This window comes from Ictalurus furcatus, chromosome 22, assembly GCF_023375685.1.
Source record: "Ictalurus furcatus strain D&B chromosome 22, Billie_1.0, whole genome shotgun sequence".
NCBI classification, from domain to species: Eukaryota; Metazoa; Chordata; class Actinopteri; order Siluriformes; family Ictaluridae; genus Ictalurus; species Ictalurus furcatus.
This window is the reverse complement of record NC_071276.1, coordinates 19381727-19407135: the sequence shown is the minus strand read 5'-3', so window position 1 is coordinate 19407135 and position 25409 is coordinate 19381727. Positions and strand designations below refer to the sequence as shown.

Sequence of the window (25409 nt, the reverse complement as noted above, 5' to 3'; positions counted from 1 at the left end):
TTGACATTCCTGATGGTTTCATCTCATTCCCGCAGTCACCCAGCCTTTATATCGACCATAAAGAAAAAAGAATGGGTTAAATAATAGCTAGCAATTTATACTAAGCGCAATTAAAGTGTAAATTTAGTAGTACGGAGTCTTTTCCTAGTATTTTGCTGAGATATCTGAGGGAAATGTTGACATTCCCAGTGCTTTTGTCATGTTTTCAGTCACGGTGCCTTTACGCAGCCCGTATAAAAGTTTTATTGGGTAAATACTAGCTGGTGATTGATGCTAAGTGTAATTAAAGTGTCATTTTAATAGTACAGAGTCTTCCCCTAGTTATTAATCGACACGTCTGACTGGAAATGTCGATGCTTGTGTTGTGATTTCGCCTCAACAGTTATTTTAATTAGTTAATTATCCATATAAAAGACATGCTGGTGACGTACTAACTATTTACGGCTTTCCTCTAGTAATTTATAGTTCCTCCTATTGTATGTAAATGTTTATTTTCTACAATAATATTTGCTTATTTTTATGAAGGATGGCAATAATTCTTGAGAGCACTGGAGAACGTAAGACAGGTTTTTCCTCGGAGGACGACCGCTACTATATTTCAGTTCAATACGATACACGGCGCATTTAAGTGCTTTCCTGATCGGACTTGTGATCAGTGATATGTGCAGGAAAATCACGAGGGCTGGAATCGAGGTCTTTCGGCGAGACAAGACAACACGCCCTGGGAACTTTTTAAACTGCTCGAATGAAAGCCTTTGACACTCTCGCGTCACTCCAATCCTGTTATTAAAGACTTGCCTTCTCCATTCCCCTCGAGGGAATCCCTGCTATCATCTTAAGGGTTGGCTCAGTTCTTTATCAGCTCAAGTTAAGTTTGTTAAATGAGCCCTTGGAGGATCGAGGCCTGAGGCTGGTATTAAATTAACATCAGTGTTTTCAGGAGCAGAGCTTAAAGGAATAATTTGTCCCCAAATTAAATGTACAAAGTGCTCCTGATATCAAAATGGGTGTTGCAGAGCTGTTTGTACCCTTAAGTGTTATGGACACCAAATACTATAGTATATGTAGAAAAATATATATATAAATACATAAAAAAATTTTTAAAAAAGTTTAGGAGCTACTCCTGATATCATTTTTAAAGTTCATCACTTCTTGGAAATTATTTGATGACAGATACCTGTACTAATGTTGTTTTCATCCAATTAAACGCTCTGTAAGACTGTATATGTCCCGCCCCTTGGATACTCTTCCCTTTTTCAAGCATCCTTTACTAAAGAATACACGGTCAGAGCCCGGACAAACACCGTAGCCGATGTCTCGCACTGCTGGAAAACCGGCCGCTGCTGAGAACGTCACATGATCTCAGATCTCAGCACGTCTGTGTGAACTGGATGTGGTCTGAGCCGGATATTTAAAGAAATAAACGTGTGTATGTGTGCGTGAGACTTTCCTTACGAGTTTATCTTTTCGCTAATGCCCTTGCGGACGAGACGAATCAGGTGTCTCTTCGAGGCGGGAAAATCATGAGACACAACAAAGTGGAGGACGCTCCTTGTGAAAGAGACTCCATTTTCGTCTCCTTCTCCAGCTGTCAGCTAGCACGCCGTCCCATGAGGGGGGTCGCGGGGTGGGACGGTGCTTGTTGCCACGGTGACAGGAGGCCACATGTCTTGAGGGCTTCTCTCCGGTCAAAAGGTTCATTGTTCTGGCGCTAAGCCGCCTTCACCCTCCCTCACGCCCTCCTTCCCTCCCTCTGTCCATCCATCCCACTCTGGATGGGAACAAACAGTTAGTACAACCATTAGGACTCCAACGGTGCGACACACACACACACACACTCCTCAGAGGGCACGCAAGACCAGACGTCTCAGGAAACAAATCGCACTCTGAACGAATACTTTATGAATGAATTAAACATCAGTGAGCACAAAGTAAATCATTTTATTTTAAGTTTGCATTATTATACATTACAAACTTAAAGCACATTTTAAAACCCCTAATTTTATACACACTGTATTTTTAAAACCTACGTAAGGTTGTAGGTTCAATCCCAAGAGCGTTGAGGCTCTTTCAGTCCACTAGATGGCGCTCTTCGACAACCACGGTAAAAATATTCATTTGCCCAAACAATTCTTCTAATAAAAGTTTATTCACGTCCCTTCAGTCCACTAGGTGGCAATGTTTCTCCGTCTCAGAAGTCTGAACAGGATGCTGTCATTCGTTAAACCGATCCTTTGTCCAAAACGACTCCTTAATTTAATCCCATGTCCCTTCCGAGCACCGCAATGCATTATGGGTATTCTGTAACAGGACTGGCTTTATGCTTAGAGCTCGAACTGCATTGTGGGATTTTAGAAAGAGCAGCAGTTGTTCTCTCGTCATCTCGGGATGTAATTAAAACATGTCGTCGTGTTATGATATAAATGACACAGGCAGCAACAACAAAAAAAGAGAAACAAACCGTGAATAAACGTTATTTTCGGATTGTCGGAAGTTTGTCTGTGGCACAAATAGTAATGAAACTATTATTCAAAATATTTTAACGTACTGTCGTGATTTATCTGATATATTCGAACGTATTTGTGTCGTTTTCATTTCATTTTGTGTCAAAACATTTTCTTTGGACCTCGTTAGAATAAATGTTATTAATCACCCCATCACACACTGGTATAGTTACTGCTAGACCCCTAAAACACAGAACACACAGCCACAGCTTCTACATTTTAAGGTCCAGATCGCCCTCTGCTGGTCCGAGCCCGACATTACACAAGAAACTAAGAAAATAATTTTTAAAAATAATAATAAATAAAATAAACAATAAGGGCAATTTAAAAAAATAACATAACAATAGAGTGAAATAAGGAATAAAAGAAAGCGACAAAGAATGTGAACGAAAAAAAGAAGAGCAAAGGCAAAGAATAATAATAATAAAAAAACTAATACAGCACCGAAATTTAGAACATGAACGCAAGAACGGACAAAAAAGCAAAAATAAAGGAATGAAATGAAAAAATTCTAAAAAAGAAAGGAGCTAAAAATTTAGCCTTGTTTTAATCCGTAAACAGAACAAAAAGTAATTTTTTAAAAAATCAATAAAATAAAAAAGGAGCAAAAGGAATGAAATCTAAGAAGAAGAAAAAAATAAATGATGGAGTTTGGGTTTAAAAAAAAAATTAAATAATAAATGTTAAAAAAAAAAAAAGAGGCAAGAAAAGGAACAAATGAAAAGAACGGAAGGGAATGAAGGGAAGAAAAAAAGAATTAGCTGTGCTAAAATTAAACAAAAAAACACTAAGGAATAGAAAAAAAAGAGGAACGAATGAAAGAATATTTATTTAAATCTATTTTATTAAAACACATACAAACTTGTTCTTTTTTCCATATTTTTTCAGAATTTTGTTTAATCTGTTTGATGTAGTTGTACATGTTATATGGAAGTGTTACGGAACTTATTTATATATATTTTAAAAAAAAAAAAAAAAAAAAAAAAAAAAAAAAAAAAAAAAAAGCACCACGTATACAATCTTACACAGAAACACGACAAGGAATGAAAAAAGTGACCTACGTGAGATTCCTCTAACGAGCGATCGCGTCGTCAACATCCCGAAGAAGCCCAATCTGAATCACGAGGGATTTAAACTGAAAGTGTGGATTCAGAATAACTTCTCAAACATCAGATCAGATCTAAAATCTAAGCAAAATTCATGTTTAAAAAAAAAAAAGTTCGGAGACTGGTTACTGGTCGTCGGAATCAGGAAACGGAGGAGGCTGAGAGACGGCGCTCAGTGTGCATGTCCTCCTCCTCTTGTTTGTAGTGATCCTCTGCGGGGACGTGTGCTCCACCCAGGCTAGACCTTCGGCCAGGACGTCCACGCTCCTGCGGTGTCTCAGGCTGCGTCTCACTGAGCCGCGAGCCTTCGCTACAGGCTTCAGGACGTCTTCAATGCAGAAGAAGTCCGGCTGCTGCCAGGGCTCGAGGTTTTCTACGGGGGCTAAAGATGGATTCGAGTCCTCGTCGTTCTTCTCCTCTACTTCACGTCCTGATGTCTGTCTCATGTCCTCGTCGTTCTTCTCCACTTCTCCTCTCTCGCTTCCCGAAGATTCCACCGTGTCCTCGCACGTCTTCTCTAATCCTCTTTGCTCGAACTGTTCCTCTTCCTCCGCCACAGAGCTATTTCTCGTCCTAGCGCTCTTCCGTCCTCTCCGAGTTTCCGGTTCTGCTTTCCTCTCTGCGCTCCGATTTAACTCCTCAGACGTGGACTGCTCTCCTGATGGATTCTCCTCCTGGATGGATTCCGATTGATGGCCCTCAGTTTTCCGTTCTCCGCCCTCACCCCCGTCCTTCGCCTCGGCGCCGCTCCAGCTCCGGCTCGCCGCGCCCCGTCTTCCTCTGGCTCTACCCGTGCTTGCTCGTTTATCGGCAGACGCGACCGAAGGCTTCGCGGAGGCTTCCGATTGGACAGGAGCGTCCGTACGGACAGAGCGCTCGCTCCCGTCGGCCAGGTTACCGTCCGAGTCGCTGTCTTTGCCCTGACGCAAGAAGCGACGGCGCCACAGAGCAGCCGCAGCCACCAGATCAGCCGGCGCGGTTGTGATCGGGTTAGCGCTGGGAGCTATAGCAGGACTACAGTCGGGATTCTCACCTGTGAAGGATGACAGAGTAGCGGTTACTTCCTGTACATTCAGTACTAGAACTATAAAAACTTTTAAAGAGATTACGTGTTACGTTTCATTCAGATTATTTGATATAAAACAGGATCATGGGGGAACGCGGAGTAGTTTTAAAAGTAGCCCAAATCTGCCGACACGGTCATTATCTGTCCTGTTCGCTTCTCTTAAACTGGAATGTTCATAGAACGATCATCGGGGGAGGAAAAAAAAAAAAAAAAAAAAAGCTGCTCCTACGGATGTCTGTTCAGTCGCTCCAGGATTTTGCAATTGTGGAAATCGATGCAAAATCAAGCAAACGCCGCAGTATTCAGATGAGCTCGCAGTTTTGGGCTTTTGCAGATTTTGCAGATTCAACTAGCTTTCCGAAAGAAAAGTACAAAACCTCTGCAAGTCGCAAATAAATAAATAAATAAATAGCCGCAGCAAAATCAAGCATTTTTGGCCGTAACAATCACTAACTAACTAACTAACTAAATAAATAAATAAATAAACAAACAAATCAGCGAAATCCTTTACGGATTGATTATTAGCGCTTGTTGCAGTTCCCGTTTTGACCACGAGAGGGCTCTGCCCCACGATTGATCAACGTCTACTGCAGAGCAGGGGTCGGGAACCTGCGGCACGTACGGCTCTTTCAGTGATTGGCTACGGCTCAACAGCAGGGAAAAAAAAAAAGGAATCACGAAACAGCAGCGCGGTAATTTCCCCGTCTAATTCGTAAGTCGGTCGAAAACTACGTAGCCAGACTGTTTATTATTTTAACAAAAGAAGAAAAAAGTAAAAACGACGAGTACCGTTCTTTCCTGTCCGGACAGACAGACGCATCAGCGTATTTGGAAGTCGTGTTAACGGTAAGTTCGGTTTTACTCACTTACAGTACGTACTGCACGTTGTATTACTTCACCGTTTCATGAAACGATCAAAGTTGTTTAAATGACGTCCAAGTGCCACCTACAGGCCTATTAGGTGAAGTGCGGGCTGTTAGGTCAAGAACACGCAAAATGTCATTACCATTTTTTATAATTAAAAATAAATTAATTAATAATAACAGTAAAGATAACAACTAGAATAATAAAGAGACATATATTAATTTTTTTTTTTTTTGAAATTAAAAAAAAACCAAAAACCTTTTCTGCAGGCTGAAAAATATCCAGAAAAAAATAAAAGGATCGAATCAACAGAAAATCTGTCCAAGTCAAACACACACTGTAAAAAAGCGTTGCCCTTTTCATCCGTATTCCTCATGCACATCTCGACCGCATGGAAACAGCTGCCATTTTATAGTCTGTTTACCACCAAAAAATTCAAAAGCACCAGCAGCGACGGCGATAACGTTTAGTAAAAGTTCATTTAACAGTCAATGTTTAACCTCGGGGTTCAGACGGATTTAAATAAAGAGCTCAGGACGTGACGGAACAGACGCTTGGCAGCTGATAGCGTGACGGCTGTGACCGTCTTTCACACGGGGGAATTAGAATAGAAGATCTGAATAAAACAGAAATCTCATACGGGACTATAATTGAAGTTCAGGTCCAGTGATTTTAATTCGAACAGAGACACGGTGAAAAGCCGAGACCTTAACGGAGCGTCTGTCGAACGAGACCGAGATAGAGAGACGCTTCGTTCGGGTACTTCGGCTATGGAGGAGCACGCGACGGGCGCTATTTTTATTGTACGCTGCGGCTCAATTCTGATTGGTCGGAAGGTGTCGATTCGGTTTCAATAACAGCAGCTCTGACAGGAGCGCGGCTGCAAATGACGGGTTTGGATCAACGCGCCCGTAGGTTATGACATGCATTATCTGGGTCAGGTGTGCTCCTGCCTGTACGTGGTTGTGTCAGGGTGTTGCTCAGGCTGGACGCGGCTGACTCCACGATGGGGCTGAGAAGAGGGTTTTTGGAGGCGTAGTCTCTCTTGCCGTAGAGCGAGCGGTCCACCTCCTTAGTCCAGAATCTCTTCTTCGCCGACGAGGTCTTGAAACGAAACAGGAGTGTCGGATTAGCGTAAAAGATTTGAAGAATTTTCCACATTTCTGCATAAATATGACTTAAAACAGTGGTTTTCAAAGCGGGGGCCCTTTTGGGGGCCCCCTCAACAATTTGGTGTGAAAAATAAATTCTCACTCTCAGACAACCACACACACACACACACACACACACACACTCAAATCCTAATATAGTGTAAAGATGTAAGATGTAATTATTAATAAAAACAAGGGGGATATATTCAGAATTCTGTATTTTTGATGTGTTTTAAAGACATCTTGCAAAAGGGGGGCCTCGGTCAAATGTTAATGCCATCTGGGGGGCCTTGCCCTGACCACTGACTTAAAACCTCACCAGATGTTCACACAGGTCCTAAAGTAGATAAAGAGAACCCAGTTAAACAAATGAGACAAAAATATTATACTAGGTCATTTATTTATCGAGGAAAACGATCCGATATTACATATCTGTGAGTGGTAAAAGTATGTGCACCTTTGCTGGTGTGAGCCCCTTGTGCAACAATAAATTTCGGCAACACGCGGTTCCTTCCCTGCGAGCATCTCCCAATCAGCCCCCCCCCACAAAATCCATTTTAATTCCAGGTTATACGGCGGCAAAATAGGAAAAACACCAAGAGGGGTGAATACTTTCTCAAACACTGTATCTAAATTTAAAAAAATAAGAAAATTAAAAAAAAGAAAAGTACTGTATATATTTATATGGAAACTGAAAACATAACTGTACAGCCACGTAAGGAAGGAAGACGTACAGCGCTGTATAAACACGCGATGGCGCTCGTTTCCGCCGCGATCCAGAGCTCGTTAAACACAGTGCGGAATGAGGAAACGACGAGAGGGGAATTAAAAGCGCACAGGAAGTCCGCGTACCTTCATTTTGCCCTTGGCGGACTGGGCGGCGGAGCGAGAGCTCCTTCTGGTCTCCATCGTCTCGCTCGCCGCTGGCTGCTGAAACACACAGGCAGGCTGCGCGCGTGAGAAACTTTTTATAGACGGTTTTAAATCTTTATTTGCATTTGTTTAATTAAAAGCTTTGACTCATCTGCATAGTCATGTTAACAATACACACTGCCCCATATATTATTATTATTTATATAAATAAATCATTAAGTTCAATATTTTACACCAAATTAACAGTGTCCAGTCAGACTGTAATTATTAAAAAAAAAATTAAATAAATAAATAAATAAATAAATAGTCTTTTTTTTTTTTCTGAAAAATATATCGTTTCATATTTTATCACAATATTGAAGTTATACCGTGATATCGCCCAGCCCTGATGTTCAGTGTGAGCAGATAAGAGTGAATAAGAGTCCTGGGATGAGATGAAACGCTACAGCAAGAGACATAAATCTTTATAATATTTACAAATATTCTAAACATTATTATTATTATCCTAAATATCCTAAAACAGTTTGATAGTATACACCGAGGTACTGATTTGTCACGGATGTCAACCGTAGGTGGAATTAGAGGCGTATTTTTGTTGTGATTCGACATCAGTATGGTGGAAATCTGTCGTGGTTACGCTGGACTTCAGGCCACTTCACGTGCAGACGTGGTGGTATATTAGACAATCAGGACACACCTGGAATGTTGAGACTTATTTATTTATTTTTTAACAGCGGCTTACGTAAAGCAACACCGGTTGCGGGTCCGTGTACGTCGAGTCCATCCGTTGTTTTGTTTATAGATGGAAACGACGAAACCTCACTAGAACTGGAAATTCACTCATTTTTAATTCGTACAAAAGTATGTAATATCAAATAAAACACTGAGTCACATTTAATTTAAGTTTCCACTTCTTTCACCACACAAAAGTCCAGATATCCAAACATTCACAAATCCGAGCAGAGGAAGGGAGTACGAGGAAGCCGTTCTATTCTCTCGGCACTCATGCTCATGAAACAACACGTCACGTTAAGAGCCAGGGGGGTGTAAACTTTTGAACAGGATGATGGGTGTAAATTATTATTTTGTCTTTATTTATTTATAAATAATTTTGTCTATTGTTTATAAACACGTCAATATCTTATGTAGTTATTGAAGGGTAGTACTAAATGAAGAAAATAAGAACTTTAAGCAAAATAAATAAACAAACAAAAACAAACTAATTAACGTAACGGGCTCGGATCAGTGCCGTATCTTCTTATTGTTCTACGTTTATAATTATTTGCTTGTATTTTGTTCACACTTGTACGCTGCTGTTATTTCAGCTGTCCAGTCGTTCGCGTTAACATGTCATTAATATCGCCACCTACTGGATATATTCAGAACTGCAGTAAAAACACTTCAAATTGAGGTTAAATAAGGAAACCAAGTTATCTTTAAGGGAGAGTCTGAAAAGGCGAATAGACGTACCTTCTTCTTCCTCCCACGAGAGCGAGGAGCTTCAGCAGAGGACTCTGCAGTCTTCGGCGTCTGATGCTGGTCTTGTTCGGTGCTGAGCTCTGGTTCTGCTGCAAGTAAGACATTTATGGCATTTAAGCAGACGCCCTTATCCAGACCGACTTCTATATTTTTGTTTCATGTACATCTGACCATCATCACAAGTGTATTTGTAGCTATCCTGCGAGTTTGGTGCTATCCTATCCCGTCCTCCTATTGGTGGATTTTAGACTTAGCAGCGCTCACACACACGCACACTCACGTTCGATGATTTATCCTACAGCAGAAACACGCGGCGTAAACCCGTCTACACTCGACCTCCTTCTCGAACCCAGCAGAGCATCGGGGTTGAGAACGTGATTGAAAAGGTGCATCGTGCATGTTGTGCTAAACCGATCTTCCCCGATCCTGGCTGCGTCTGATTCAGAGGCTTGATGACTTAAAGTAAGGGGTGCTGGAGAAGACGATAAGAAGTGCAATCTCAAAACACCTCGTTCTGTCTGGGAGCGAGGAGAACGGAGGTGTCGAGCAGAGCGCTAGATCGTTTCGGCTTCCTGTGCATCCTCCCGATTATCATTAACCCGAGAAGTGTGTGTGTGGTTGGGGGGGTGGTGGGGGGGGGAGTGATGAAAATCGATTCTAGGACAAATGAGTTTGGGGGAAATAGTGCTGTGAGAATGCGTCTTAAAAAAAAACAAACAAAAAAGCAATTTATTGTGTCAATCTGAGCTGATAATACATTTCTTCTTACTTGTTATGTGTAAATTTACACACACACACACACACACACACACACACACACACACACACACACACACACACACACACACACACACACACACACACACACACACGGGAGTTCCATTACAGGTGTGATCACGTCACCTGTTGGAGGATGTGCTGGACGGTCAGGAGTAGCAGTAACGGAAAGCCGGGTTTCGTCCGTGATTTCAGGGTCTTTAACGAGTGGCTCGTGATGCGCTGTGACCTCGCCGAAGTCAGACGAGTCTGTCGAAGCACAGCGACCGTTTTTAATTAACGATTACAGGAAATGTATCACGGTACGAAGGATACGGTAACCAACCGCCCAAAAAAACAGTAACGTTGCAAAAATAAACAAATAAATGAAATAAGCTGATTTAAAACATAAACAAATAACTTTAACAAATTCTAGAAATAACTTGAAAATATTTTATGATACTTTTCGATCATTGCGCTTTAAAAATAAAATGTTTTAAAAAATTAATAAATAATAATAAAAAAAGATATCGTACCTCGCAAAAGCGACGCGATCGATCACGGTACCTCTTAAAAAGCGACGCGATCGATCACGGTACCTCGTAAAAACCGACGCGATCGATCACGGTACCTCGTAAAAAGCGACGCGATCGATCACGGTACCTCGTAAAAGCGACGCGATCGATCACGGTACCTCGTAAAAGCGACGCGATCGATCACGGTACCTCGTAAAAGCGACGCGATCGATCACGGTACCTCGTAAAAAGCGACGCGATCGATCACGGTACCTCGTAAAAACCGACGCGATCCATCACGGTACCTCGTAAAAGCCGACGCGATCGATCACGGTACCTCGTAAAAAGCGACGCGATCGATCACGGTACCTCGTAAAAAGCGACGCGATCCATCACGGTACAACTTAAAAACCGACGCGATCGATCACGGTACCTCTTAAAAAGCGACGCGATCAATCACGGTACCTCTTAAAAACGACGCGATCGATCACGGTACCTCTTAAAAAGCGACGCGATCGATCACGGTACCTCGTAAAAACGACGCGATCGATCACGGTACCTCGTAAAAACGACGCGATCGATCACGGTACAACTTAAAAAGCGACGCGATCGATCACGGTACCTCTTAAAAAGCGACGCGATCGATCACGGTACCTCGTAAAAAGCGACGCGATCGATCACGGTACCTCGTAAAAAGCGACGCGATCGATCACGGTACCTCTTAAAAACGACGCGATCCATCACGGTACCTCGTAAAAACCGACGCGATCCATCACGGTACAACTTAAAAACCGACGCGATCGATCACGGTACCTCTTAAAAACGACGCGATCAATCACGGTACCTCGTAAAAACCGACGCGATCGATCACGGTACCTCGTAAAAACGACGCGATCGATCACGGTACCTCGTAAAAACGACGCGATCGATCACGGTACAACTTAAAAACCGACGCGATCGATCACGGTACCTCTTAAAAACCGACGCGATCGATCACGGTACCTCTTAAAAACCGACGCGATCGATCACGGTACCTCTTAAAAACCGACGCGATCGATCACGGTACCTCTTAAAAACCGACGCGATCGATCACGGTACCTCTTAAAAACCGACGCGATCGATCACGGTACCTCTTAAAAGCGACGCGATCGATCACGGTACCTCTTAAAAACCGACGCGATCGATCACGGTACCTCTTAAAAACGACGCGATCGATCACGGTACCCCTTAAAACCGACGCGATCGATCACGGTACCTCGTAAAAAGCGACGCGATCGATCACGGTACCTCTTAAAAACCGACGCGATCGATCACGGTACCCCTTAAAACCGACGCGATCGATCACGGTACCTCGTAAAAAGCGACGCGATCGATCACGGTACCTCGTAAAAGCGACGCGATCGATCACGGTACCTCGTAAAAGCGACGCGATCGATCACGGTACCTCGTAAAAGCGACGCGATCGATCACGGTACCTCTTAAAAACCGACGCGATCGATCACGGTACCTCTTAAAAACCGACGCGATCGATCACGGTACCTCTTAAAAACCGACGCGATCGATCACGGTACCTCTTAAAAGCGACGCGATCGATCACGGTACCTCTTAAAAACCGACGCGATCGATCACGGTACCTCTTAAAAACGACGCGATCGATCACGGTACCCCTTAAAACCGACGCGATCGATCACGGTACCTCGTAAAAAGCGACGCGATCGATCACGGTACCTCTTAAAAACCGACGCGATCGATCACGGTACCCCTTAAAACCGACGCGATCGATCACGGTACCTCGTAAAAAGCGACGCGATCGATCACGGTACCTCGTAAAAGCGACGCGATCGATCACGGTACCTCGTAAAAGCGACGCGATCGATCACGGTACCTCGTAAAAGCGACGCGATCGATCACGGTACCTCGTAAAAAGCGACGCGATCGATCACGGTACCTCGTAAAAAGCGACGCGATCCATCACGGTACAACTTAAAAACCGACGCGATCGATCACGGTACCTCTTAAAAAGCGACGCGATCAATCACGGTACCTCTTAAAAACGACGCGATCGATCACGGTACCTCTTAAAAAGCGACGCGATCGATCACGGTACCTCGTAAAAACGACGCGATCGATCACGGTACCTCGTAAAAACGACGCGATCGATCACGGTACAACTTAAAAAGCGACGCGATCGATCACGGTACCTCTTAAAAAGCGACGCGATCGATCACGGTACCTCGTAAAAAGCGACGCGATCGATCACGGTACCTCGTAAAAAGCGACGCGATCGATCACGGTACCTCTTAAAAACGACGCGATCCATCACGGTACCTCGTAAAAACCGACGCGATCCATCACGGTACAACTTAAAAACCGACGCGATCGATCACGGTACCTCTTAAAAACGACGCGATCAATCACGGTACCTCGTAAAAACCGACGCGATCGATCACGGTACCTCGTAAAAACGACGCGATCGATCACGGTACCTCGTAAAAACGACGCGATCGATCACGGTACAACTTAAAAACCGACGCGATCGATCACGGTACCTCTTAAAAACCGACGCGATCGATCACGGTACCTCTTAAAAACCGACGCGATCGATCACGGTACCTCTTAAAAACCGACGCGATCGATCACGGTACCTCTTAAAAACCGACGCGATCGATCACGGTACCTCTTAAAAGCGACGCGATCGATCACGGTACCTCGTAAAAAGCGACGCGATCCATCACGGTACAACTTAAAAACCGACGCGATCGATCACGGTACCTCTTAAAAAGCGACGCGATCGATCACGGTACCTCTTAAAAACGACGCGATCGATCACGGTACCTCTTAAAAACCGACGCGATCGATCACGGTACCTCGTAAAAACGACGCGATCGATCACGGTACCTCGTAAAAACGACGCGATCGATCACGGTACAACTTAAAAACCGACGCGATCGATCACGGTACCTCTTAAAAACCGACGCGATCGATCACGGTACCTCTTAAAAACCGACGCGATCGATCACGGTACCTCTTAAAAACCGACGCGATCGATCACGGTACCTCTTAAAAACCGACGCGATCGATCACGGTACCTCTTAAAAACCGACGCGATCGATCACGGTACCTCTTAAAAACCGACGCGATCGATCACGGTACCTCTTAAAAGCGACGCGATCGATCACGGTACCTCTTAAAAACCGACGCGATCGATCACGGTACCTCTTAAAAACGACGCGATCGATCACGGTACCTCTTAAAAAGCAACGCGATCGATCACAGTACCTCGTAAAAACGACGTGATCGATCACAGTACCTCTTAAAAACCGACGCGATCGATCACGGTACCCCTTAAAACCGACGCGATCGATCACGGTACCTCGTAAAAAGCGACGCGATCGATCACGGTACCTCGTAAAAGCGACGCGATCGATCACGGTACCTCGTAAAAGCGACGCGATCGATCACGGTACCTCGTAAAAGCGACGCGATCGATCACGGTACCTCGTAAAAAGCGACGCGATCGATCACGGTACCTCGTAAAAACCGACGCGATCCATCACGGTACCTCGTAAAAGCCGACGCGATCGATCACGGTACCTCGTAAAAAGCGACGCGATCGATCACGGTACCTCGTAAAAAGCGACGCGATCCATCACGGTACAACTTAAAAACCGACGCGATCGATCACGGTACCTCTTAAAAAGCGACGCGATCAATCACGGTACCTCTTAAAAACGACGCGATCGATCACGGTACCTCTTAAAAAGCGACGCGATCGATCACGGTACCTCGTAAAAACGACGCGATCGATCACGGTACCTCGTAAAAACGACGCGATCGATCACGGTACAACTTAAAAAGCGACGCGATCGATCACGGTACCTCTTAAAAAGCGACGCGATCGATCACGGTACCTCGTAAAAAGCGACGCGATCGATCACGGTACCTCGTAAAAAGCGACGCGATCGATCACGGTACCTCTTAAAAACGACGCGATCCATCACGGTACCTCGTAAAAACCGACGCGATCCATCACGGTACAACTTAAAAACCGACGCGATCGATCACGGTACCTCTTAAAAACCGACGCGATCGATCACGGTACCTCTTAAAAACCGACGCGATCGATCACGGTACCTCTTAAAAACCGACGCGATCGATCACGGTACCTCTTAAAAACCGACGCGATCGATCACGGTACCTCTTAAAAACCGACGCGATCGATCACGGTACCTCTTAAAAACCGACGCGATCGATCACGGTACCTCTTAAAAGCGACGCGATCGATCACGGTACCTCTTAAAAACCGACGCGATCGATCACGGTACCTCTTAAAAACGACGCGATCGATCACGGTACCTCTTAAAAACCGACGCGATCGATCACGGTACCCCTTAAAAACGACGCGATCGATCACGGTACCTCGTAAAAAGCGACGCGATCGATCACGGTACAACTTAAAAACCGACGCGATCGATCACGGTATTGATATTATATCTTCATATTGCCCAGCCCTACCAAGGTTTACAAATAATTGAACAAATTACCTTTACTGTCCAGTGGTGGATCATCATACTCCTCATCCATGTTGGGGAAGGCGATCTAAGAGCAGACAGAATGGCAGATCGAGCATTTACACCAATATTACATAAAAACTGATCATCATATACAGGACACGTTCTGGTTAACCGGTTTCATTCCCTTGGCAGATTCCCACTGTCCTGTTTACACGTCACCTAAACCGCTCACCCTGCACCCCAACTTCCTTCACGTGTCATTTACACGTGCGTTACGGAGCAGGGTTTTGTGCCAGCGTCACCATAACAACAAGAAGCTCACGAGGCACGTCCGGCTTTTTCGATCAAGCTGCTTTTAACGAGGTTTAAACGATCGCTGTCTCAGCAAAACGTTGTGATGATTAAAGAGAAAAGTGTTTGCGAGTGCAGAAACTGTGTTTTTTTTTTTTACGTCTTTGGTACAATAACGGATGTTCACGTTAGACACATGGCACTTCAGTGACAACTGGATCCCAAATTTGTTTGAAAACGGTAAACATCAAAACCTTTTGATTGTCCAGAGCCACCTCGTCGCTGGCCACGCCCCCGTGGCTGTACGTGCGTGTTGTTGGTAGGACCGGCGATGCTCCGTTTCGATCAGGGCTGCTGAAATCGGGCTGAGGCGGAGGAAACTCGAACCTCTGTGGTGTTTTAAGGAGGGAGTGTTTGCGCCCTGTGGATGACGGCGGGAGGGCGGGCGTGGCACCTTTCTGGAGCGGGGTGCTGGGGGGGAGGTTTTTATCGAAGAACTCCGGGGAGAGGGGTGCGCCGAAATGAACACGTTTCTTTTTGGACGCGTGCGAGACCTCGACGTCACCTGAAAGCACAGAAAACACTTCTATGAAATGGGTGGGCGAGGTTGGGGTGTTGCTAGGGCCACAGTGGTCTAGTCCTACATTATAATAATCTTTAGTAAAGGAGGAAAAGAGAGCATTATTTCTTCTTTCCGTGTCTGACGTACCGGTTTTGACCAGCTCAGGATTCGACAGCATGGGTAAAGACATGAGCCGAGACTGCGAGTCCAAACCCAAACTCGGCGCCATCTTCGGGCTTTTGAACTCCACCTAGTTTGCGGGGGGAGAATAAAATAATAAGAACAACGACTATGCTAGATATTAATGAATTTCTTTACTCTGCTTGAGCTTTGCTCTACTTTGTGCCAGCTCAGCCCATCTGCTCCGTATGTTCGACTCCACCGAGGCCAGCGCACGTTAAAGGGAGATAAATCATCGTCGTGTGATGCAACGTGTACCGAGAACAAACCCACACAATCTGTGTCCCGTGTTGTCCTTTTATTGATGCATAACTTTTATAGGTCAGCTTGTTTATTTCCACTAACTCGGATAACAGAGCGAGCCGAGATAACGCCCTTGCTGCTCACCGACCGTGCTATGCTCGAAAAAAACGACCGGGATTTATTCACCTGGATCTCGCAGGGTTTTTGTTTGCTTGTTTGTTTGTTTATTACTACTACTTACTGAAATCTGGCGTGCACGTTTAAACTCGTTTATCTTGTTACCGTCACGGCTTCTCTAACGCAAGCGAGAACAGGAACTAACTTGACGTACAAAATCAAACGTAAACCTAAACGGATAAAAGTGAGCGAATCGCTGTGGTATAACGAGGAATAGAACACTTCAGGCCGTGGCGTTAGAGGAAACTAATCATCCATCAGGGAGACTCACTCCACTTCTCGTCACGCCATCTTGGATTATTTTCCCATAACAGCATGCCTTGATGTGTTTTACGGCTTACTTAGTGCTCTTCTGTACCGCCTGTTTCATTATTAAAAAGAAAAGACTCTGGAATTCTGTCTGAGGAGCTTCGTTAGGCCTCCATTACTGTCAGGTTTCGCCAGAACGTGCCTTGCTTTGAATGTGCGTCGTAGAAACGCCGTCCTGTTGCGTTCATGACCATTTCTTTTTGTTGAAAACGCGAATTAGACATGAAAAACGTAGACCGACGCTTAGCGCTGAATGTTATCCTGGTGTGATTCTTGACAGTTATAATTCTTTCTTCGCAAATTACACACGAACCCTCGAGCCCAAACTCCCAGGGTGAAACGTCATCCCTGATTTGTTTCGATTATAACTCACTGCTAATTAGGCAGCTAGGACGGCGCGTTGTTCTTCAAGCGGAGACGATTAGAAAATAAAAACGGCTCTGTGCTTTTCAACCGGACGCACGGACGCAGTCTCGGCACTGCTTCAAAATGAGCTTTATTCCTGCCATTTGAATGACATTTCCTGGAGCTGGAGCTCATAAGAAAAGTTCTGCGAAGAAACGCGACAAAAGCTAATATTTATTTTGTGGGGTCTAAAATCATAAACCAGACCGGAAGAGATTTCCCCAAAGACGTATCGTGCAGGACTTTACAGGACGTCTGTGCTGCTTCTTTCAGCTCTAATAAATCTGGAACTGCTGCAGTTCATATTAGATGATCATCGCGCTTTTGAATCCTGGCTTCTGATTGGTCGGAATCGATTCGTCCTATATAATTTGCGCCCTCTTTCTGGTACGTTATGGTTTCTATAGCGACCGCTCGCTCGCAGGGATAGTGTGTCGATACGGTGAGGTTCTCCGGAACAAGACGTTTAGTTCATTTACAACATGTGTGAAGTGTGATACATCAAATATAATGACGCCGTTTAGCCGTAACACGCTTTTTTTTCTCAGACATCCCTTCTAAAGGAGATATTTTTACTTTTCTAAAAAGCAGCTGACGTAAAAAAAAAAAAAAACCATTTAAAAACAGCGTAAATAAATGTAAATATCGAACAGTTTTTGTATTGTGTATGGTAGAAGAATCGCGATATGATATTTGTGTCACATCGCCCGGCCCTGCAGAGGACTCGTGACGTGTCGGTAGATTGGAGCGGCGTAAGGGACCCCGAGAGTTATCTGTTACGGTCTTCGAGTTGATTGTTTTCCTAGAACAGTGTTTTGCGCGCTGACCTGCTCGGAAAGCGTCTCTTCTTCGAACTGCTCCTCCCATAAACTCCGGTGAGGAGTTCCCCTGCGGCGTCTCTTCGATAGAGGAGGGGTTAGAGGAGGGAGTCGGTTCTCCCTCTCCTCCGAACCGCCGTCAAGGTCTGCAGAAACGGAAAGAAAGAAAAACAAACTCGGAGATGTTGTGAAAAGTTCGCCGCGCGTTAACGCTGATGTGAAAATAGCGTAGCCCCACCCCCCCACGCTTTAATAAACACGAGCTGATTTACAGAAATAAACTGACCAGACTGAGTGTGTCTCGCTCCCTCCTCTTCCTTCCCCTCCTTCACGGGCGAGACGGATCGTTCCGTATTCTCCTCGTCCGTCTCCATCACGCGCTGGAAAGCGGCCATCTTCTGCTTTAGGGAGTCGTGGCCCGAAAACAGCGGATTCTCTAGCAAGTGCTTTACAAGGACACGGAGACCAAACACACACACACACACACACACACACACACAACTCAAAAATCTAAAGTTCACATAACACTCATAGTTGATCTTTTTTTTCCCCTCTAGTTCCTACTACAACTCCAACTGCAAAAAAGTGGAAGGAAGAAAAAGGAGGGGAAGAGATGAAGAGAGGGGGGAGAGAAGGAAGGAAAGAAGGAAATAAAGGAAGGAAAGGAAAGAGATGAAAAGAGGGAGGAATGGAGGGAAGAGAAGGGAGAAAGGAAGGAAAGAAAGGAAAGGGAGAAAGAAGGGAGAAAGGGACGAAGATAGGGAGGGAGGGAGGGAAGAGAAGGAAAGGAAGAGAGGATGGAAGGAAGAAAATGGAGGGGAATAGAAGGAAGGGATGAGATGAAGAGAGGGAGGGAAGAGAAGGAAGGAAAGAAGGTAATAAAGGAAGGAAAGGGAGGAAGAGAGGGAGGAATGGAGGGAAGAGAAGGAAGGAAATAAAGGAAGGAAAGGGGGAAAGAGAGAAAGAGAGGGAGGAATGGGGGAAGAGAAGGGAGAAAGAAGGAAAGGGAAGGGAGAAAGAGAGGGCAGGATGAAGGGAAGAGAAGGAAAGAAAGAAGGTAATAAAGGAAGGAAAGGGAGGAAGAGAGGGAGGAATGGGGAAGAGAAGGGAGAAAGAAGGAAAGGGAAGGGAGAAAGAGACGGCAGGATGAAGGGAAGAGAAGGAAAGAAAGAAGGAAATAAAGGAAGGAAAGGGAGGAAGAGAGGGAGGAATGGAGGGAAGAGAAGGAAGGAAATAAAGGAAGGAAAGGGGGAAGAGAGAAAGAGAGGGAGGAATGGGGGAAGAGAAGGGAGAAAGAAGGAAAGGGAAGGGAGAAAGAGAGGGCAGGATGAAGGGAAGAGAAGGAAAGAAAGAAGGAAATAAAGGAAGGAAAGGGAAAGGAGAAAGAGAGGAAAAGAAGAGAGTGTAAAGAGACCCGTGGGGGGTAAGTGACAGGGTAATTAAGCACACACCTGAGGGGTGCGAGGAGGAGTCTTCATGACCTGCTTGGCTCTGAAGCAGATAAGAGAATTTGTTTCAGGGGATCCTCTCACGCCGATCGTGGACCTCCTCCTCGCCTTCAGCTGAGCCATTCTGGATTTATCTGGGGTTTAAAAAAAAACATGTGCACGAGATACGAGATTCACGTTACGTTACTTTACCAAGAGGATAAGTCTCAGGACGTTCTCCGTTTTCTTTCACCTTTGTATTTGGGGAACGCTGTGAAACTGTTTGGCGTAATGCCGTACTGAAGCGCCGTGAGTTTGGAGAAATCCAGAGCCCCGCTTTCACCATTCTGCTGCGAGGGCGTGAGTGGGCCCAGCGGCGACCGGTTCTCCATGCCCGCCTCGCTCTCCATGCTGAAAACAAAATCAATGTGTATTTGAATAGAGAGAGAGAGAGAGAGAGAGAGAGAGAGAGAGAGAGAGAGAGAGAGAGGCGAACAGACGGGTCAGTACAGTCTGAGGGTTTCTTTCTCTTCGCCTGGAGTATGTACACTTCAGTGCTGAAATTTGCATTTCTTCTTGGTTTGTGGGTTAAAAATAAATAAATAAATCAAATAAAATCAATTAGTGCTTTGTATAAATATTACAGCAACCGAGTCGTAGGAATTTTCATGAACAGTCTTGGTATCCCGTATTGATATTCTGGAGGTCAGAGGTCATCAAAATGGTGGACCGGATACAAACCCAGGAGCGTATTTCAGTGGAAAGATACCGCAGCGCGACCCGATCGATGTACAGAAACAAACACGGCCAGGATTCAGAGGCGGGGGTTTTAACCAGAACAGAATTCTTAAAGACGAACAGACAGAACCGTGAAAACTGATGTGCATTACAAAACAAACAAACATCACAGAAGGAGGCCATTTTGAAACTTTAACGCAGGCGCTCAGATATGAACCTCACTGGATGAAGACAGACCAGTTTAACCTCGACGGAATCTTCCAGATACAGAAGTGCAGCATGCAAACATACGATCTGAAACCAATCAAGTCCAGACCTCCTTTAGCTTGTCTTCTTATGTGTAAATTTACACACACTCAGGAGCACGACTAGGACATGAGCCTGTCTCTCTCTCTCTTTCTCTCACTCCTTACACCTGTCGCGCTCTCTCCCCCTCAGCCTGTCTCTCTCTCTGTCCTGCCTGTCTCTCCATTCCCCCCCCTTTTGCCTGTCTGTCCTGCCACCTGTCTCTCTGTCCTTTTGCCTCTCTCCCCTCCAACCCATCTCTCTCCCCCCTTCTACCTGTCTCTCTCTCTCTTCTTCTACCCGTCTCTCTCCCCCCTTTTGTCTGTCTCTCTGTCCTGCCACCAGTCTCTCTGTCCTTTTGCGTCTCTCCCCTCCAACCGATCTCTCTCCCCTTTTGCCTGTCTGTCTCTCTCCCCTCCAAGCCATCTCTCTCCCCTTCTACCTGTCTGTCTCTCTCCCCTCCAACCCATCTCCCCCCCCTTCTACCTGTCTCTCTCCCCCCTTCTACCTGTCTCTCTCTCTCTCTCCTTCTACCTGTCTCTCTCCCCCCTTTTGTCTGTCTCTCTGTCCTGCCGCCTGTCTCTCTGTCCTGCCGCCTGTCTCTCTGTCCTGCCGCCTGTCTCTCTGTCCTTTTGCCTCTCTCCCCTCCAACCCATCTCTCTTCCCCTTTCTACCTGTCTCTCTCTCTTCTTCTACCCATCTCTCTCCCCTTCTACCTGTCTCTCTCTCTTCTTCTACCTGTCTCTCTGTCCTGCCACCTGTCTCTCTGTCCTTTTGCCTCTCTCCCCTCCAACCCATCTCTCTTCCCTCTTCTACCTGTCTCTCTCTCTCTTCTTCTACCTGTCCCTCTCTCTCCCACCCATCTCTCTCCCCTTCTACCTGTCTCTCTCTCTTCTTCTACCTGTCTCTCTGTCCTGCCACCTGTCTCTCTGTCCTTTTGCCTCTCTCCCCTCCAACCCATCTGTCTTCCCTCTTCTACCTGTCTCTCTCTCTCTTCTTCTACCTGTCCCTCTCTCTCTCCCACCCATCTCTCTCCCCTTCTACCTGTCTCTCTCTCTTCTTCTACCCGTCTCTCTGTCCTGCCACCTGTCTCTCTGTCCTTTTGCCTCTCTCCCCTCCAACCCATCTCTCTTCCCCCTTCTACCTGTCTCTCTCTCTCTTCTTCTACCTGTCTCTCTCTCTCTTCTTCTACCTGTCTCTCTCTCTCTTCTTCTACCTGTCCCTCTCTCTCTCTCCTTCTACCTGTCCCCCTCTCTCTCTCTTCTTCTACCTGTCTCTCTCCCTTCTTCTACCTGTCTCTGTCCTGCCACCTGTCTCTCTGTCCTTTTGCCTCTCTCCCCTCCAACCCATCTCTCTTCCCCTTTCTACCTGTCTCTCTCTTCTTCTACCCATCTCTCTCCCCTTCTACCTGTCTCTCTCTCTTCTTCTACCTGTCTCTCTGTCCTGCCACCTGTCTCTCTGTCCTTTTGCCTCTCTCCCCTCCAACCCATCTCTCTTCCCCCTTCTACCTGTCTCTCTCTCTCTTCTTCTACCTGTCTCTCTCTCTCTTCTTCTACCTGTCCCTCTCTCTCTTTCCTTCTACCTGTCCCTCTCTCTCTCTCTTCTTCTACCTGTCTCTCTCCCTTCTTCTACCTGTCTCTGTCCTGCCACCTGTCTCTCTGTCCTTTTGCCTCTCTCCCCTCCAACCCATCTCTCTTCCCCTTTCTACCTGTCTCTCTCTTCTTCTACCCATCTCTCTCCCCTTCTACCTGTCTCTCTCTCTTCTTCTACCTGTCTCTCTGTCCTGCCACCTGTCTCTCTGTCCTTTTGCCTCTCTCCCCTCCAACCCATCTCTCTTCCCCCTTCTACCTGTCTCTCTCTCTCTTCTTCTACCTGTCTCTCTCTCTTCTTCTACCTGTCCCTCTCTCTCTCTCTTCTTCTACCTGTCCCTCTCTCTCTCTCTTCTTCTACCTGTCTCTCTCCCTTCTTCTACCTGTCTCTGTCCTGCCACCTGTCTCTCTGTCCTTTTGCCTCTCTCCCCTCCAACCCATCTCTCTTCCCCTTTCTACCTGTCTCTCTCTTCTTCTACCCATCTCTCTCCCCTTCTACCTGTCTCTCTCTCTTCTTCTACCTGTCTCTCTGTCCTGCCACCTGTCTCTCTGTCCTTTTGCCTCTCTCCCCTCCAACCCATCTCTCTTCCCCCTTCTACCTGTCTCTCTCTCTCTCCCTTCTTCTACCTGTCTCTCTCCCTTCTTCTACCTGTCTCTGTCCTGCCACCTGTCTCTCTGTCCTTTTGCCTCTCTCCCCTCCAACCCATCTCTCTTCCCCTTTCTACCTGTCTCTCTCTCTTCTTCTACCCATCTCTCTCCCCTTCTACCTGTCTCTCTCTCTTCTTCTACCTGTCTCTCTGTCCTGCCACCTGTCTCTCTGTCCTTTTGCCTCTCTCCCCTCCAACCCATCTCTCTTCCCCCTTCTACCTGTCCCTCTCTCTTCTTCTACCTGTCTCTCTGTCCTGCCACCTGTCTCTCTGTCCTTTTGCCTCTCTCCCCTCCAACCCATCTCTCTTCCCCCTTCTACCTGTCTCTCTCTCTTCTTCTACCTGTCTCTCTCTTCTTCTACCTGTCTCTCTCTCTCTTCTTCTTCTACCTGTCCCTCTCTCTCTTCTTCTACCTGTCTCTCTCTCTTCTTCTACCTGTCCCTCTCTCTTCTTCTACCTGTCCCTCTCTCTCTCCCTTCTTCTACCTGTCTCTCTCTCTTCTTCTACCTGTCTCTCTGTCCTTTTGCCTCTCTCCCCTCCAACCCATCTCTCTTCCCCCTTCTACCTGTCTCTCTCTTCTTCTACCTGTCTCTCTCTCTCTTCTTCTTGTCTCTCTCTCTCTTCTTCTACCTGTCCCTCTCTCTCTCCCTTCTTCTACCTGTCTCTCTCTCTTCTTCTTCTACCTGTCCCTCTCTCTCTTCTTCTACCTGTCCCTCTCTCTCTCCCTTCTTCTACCTGTCTCTCTCTCTCCTTCTTCTACCTGTCTCTCTCTCTCTCTCCTTCTACCCATATCTTTCTCATCTCTACTTATGCCTCTCTCTCCTTCTACCTGTCTCTCACTCTCTTCTTCTACCTGTCTCTCTCTCTCTTCTTCTACCTGTCTCTCTCTCTCTTCTTCTTCTACCTGTCTCTTGCTCCTTCAGTAAGCAGCATGAGATCTGAAAAGATGTTTAGACTCTCGAGTGAAATGTATTCAGAACTATAATTGTGGAACGTGAAAACGAGGGTGCACAAACTTTTGCACTGAACGGTAGGACAAGCTAAGAAATAAACACATACAGGAGTGCATTCATAAAGACCTAGACATACTTATATATCCATGTCTTATTATTTGCACCGGTAAGATATAAAGATAATATTATATTTTATATTTAGTCTTATGTTTTGTTCTTTTCGGCCTAGCTGACTAGCTAGCTAATTTAAGGAGTCTAATATTACAAATAAATGCACAAATACAGTATAGGTAAATAATTTATCATCTAATAAAGCTTAATTAAGCCCCGGTGCATTAAAGTTGATCATTTGTATCATCACTAATCGAGAAACTGTATATTATTTCGCTAGCATGGTTTAACTGTTGACAATCTGTCTGAGCTGAACCACAACTATGCTAAGCTAACGGGGCTAAATTTCAAAATTGGCTCCATACCGGACGTTTACAGCCACAGCGTCGGTGATTCGCCACTCAAACCGGTCTTCCGCCTCCGAGTAAACTTACAACACAGCTGCAAACCAAAGTTAAAACAACCTCTTCTGTTACCAAACAGCTCATAAAAACATTAATAATATTCTTTAAAGTTCGCAAACTCCAACAATCCAATCCAATCCAACATAACTAAACTAACGGTGGACAGCAGCTGCACAGCCACTTCCGCCTTTGATATGAATGAACCAATCGTACGCGAGATTTTAATCACGTGTTGTTCAACACCCAATCAGCGGTTAGCTGAAGTCTTCTCGTTCGTTTCCAAACTAGTTAGTTATTTAGTTAGATGCATGACAAACTAGACCAGGAGTTTACAAATAAATAAAAGTCCCCAAGCAGATAAATAATCTGTTCTATCCATCACGTCTATCCATCTATCTTTCCATTCTTCCATCTGCCCCCCCCCCAAACTGTCTCTCTCTGATTGTCCATCTCGTTCCTTCCTCTTGTATCTCTATCCTTCCATCTCGTTCCTTTCGTCTGTCTCTTTTTTCTTCCGTCTGTCTCTCTCTATCTCTTCCCTTATATCTTTCTGTTCTATCCATCACGTCTATCCATCTATCTTTCCATTCTTCCATCTGCCCCCCAAACTGTCTCTCTCTGATTGTCCATCTCTTTCCTTCCTCTTGTATCTCTATCCTTCCATCTCGTTCCTTTCGTCTGTCTCTTTTTTTCTTTCATCTGTCTCTCTCCATCTCTTCCCTTATATCTTTCTGTTCTATCCATCACGTCTATCCATCTATCTTTCCATTCTTCCATCTGCCCCCCCCAACTGTCTCTCTCTGATTGTCCATCTCGTTCCTTCCTCTTGTATCTCTATCCTTCCATCTCGTTCCTTTCGTCTGTCTCTTTTTTGCTTCTGTCTGTCTCTCTCCATCTCTTCCCTTATATCTTTCTGTTCTATCCATCACGTCTATCCATCTATCTTTCCATTCTTCCATCTGCCCCCCCCAACTGTCTCTCTCTGATTGTCCATCTCGTTCCTTCCTCTTGTATCTCTATCCTTCCATCTCGTTCCTTTCGTCTGTCTCTTTTTTGCTTCTGTCTGTCTCTCTCCATCTCTTCCCTTATATCTTTCTATTCTTCCATCTGTTTATCCATAAGCTCTCTCTCCATCCATCTCTTTCCCTCCCCTGTCTCTGTCCTTCCATCTTTTTCCTTCCTCCTGTCTCTCTCCCCCCCTTCCATCTATACTCTCCATGTATCTCTCTTTCCAGATGTCTTTCTATTCGTCCACCTGTCTCTCTCTCTCTCTCTCTCTCTCTCTCTCTCTCTCTCATCTTCCAGCTATACAGTATCTCCATGCATTTCTCTCCTTCCACCTGTCTATCTTTCTATACCCATTTCTCCTACAATCTCTCTGACTCCATCTCTCTTTTCGACCTCTCTCCATTCATCTCTTTCCTTCCACCTGTCTCTCCCCC

General features: G+C 45.4%; 1 protein-coding gene across 1 annotated transcript; it reads right to left on the bottom strand.

Annotated features, from left to right (window-relative positions):
- Positions 1–1215: 1215 nt before the first annotated feature.
- cdca2 (cell division cycle associated 2) lies at positions 1216–24414 on the bottom strand. The gene is made up of 13 exons (XM_053610833.1): positions 23929–24414; positions 19494–19651; positions 19265–19395; positions 18100–18259; positions 17823–17959; positions 15829–15931; positions 15374–15684; positions 14859–14913; positions 9885–10069; positions 9035–9196; positions 7544–7621; positions 6464–6644; positions 1216–4703 (listed from the first exon to the last, which is right to left on the bottom strand). The coding sequence occupies exons 2-13, from the start codon at positions 19648–19650 to the stop codon at positions 3736–3738; spliced, it is 2628 nt and encodes an 875-aa protein (XP_053466808.1). The 5' UTR covers position 19651; positions 23929–24414; the 3' UTR covers positions 1216–3735.
- Positions 24415–25409: the final 995 nt, after the last annotated feature.

Bases quoted from the DNA above. Each gene is read 5' to 3' on its own strand.
- cdca2 (XM_053610833.1), bottom strand. From the start codon at position 19,650: ATGGAGAGCGAGGCGGGCATGGAGAACCGGTCGCCGCTGGGCCCACTC. The intron at 9,197-9,884 runs TGTGTGTGTGTG...TGTACATGAAAC, and splicing joins TGTGTGTGTGTGTGTGTGTG to AAAAATATAGAAGTCGGTCT. The intron at 7,622-9,034 runs GTACGTCTATTC...TGTGTGTTTCAG, and splicing joins CTCGTGGGAGGAAGAAGAAG to CAGCCAGCGGCGAGCGAGAC.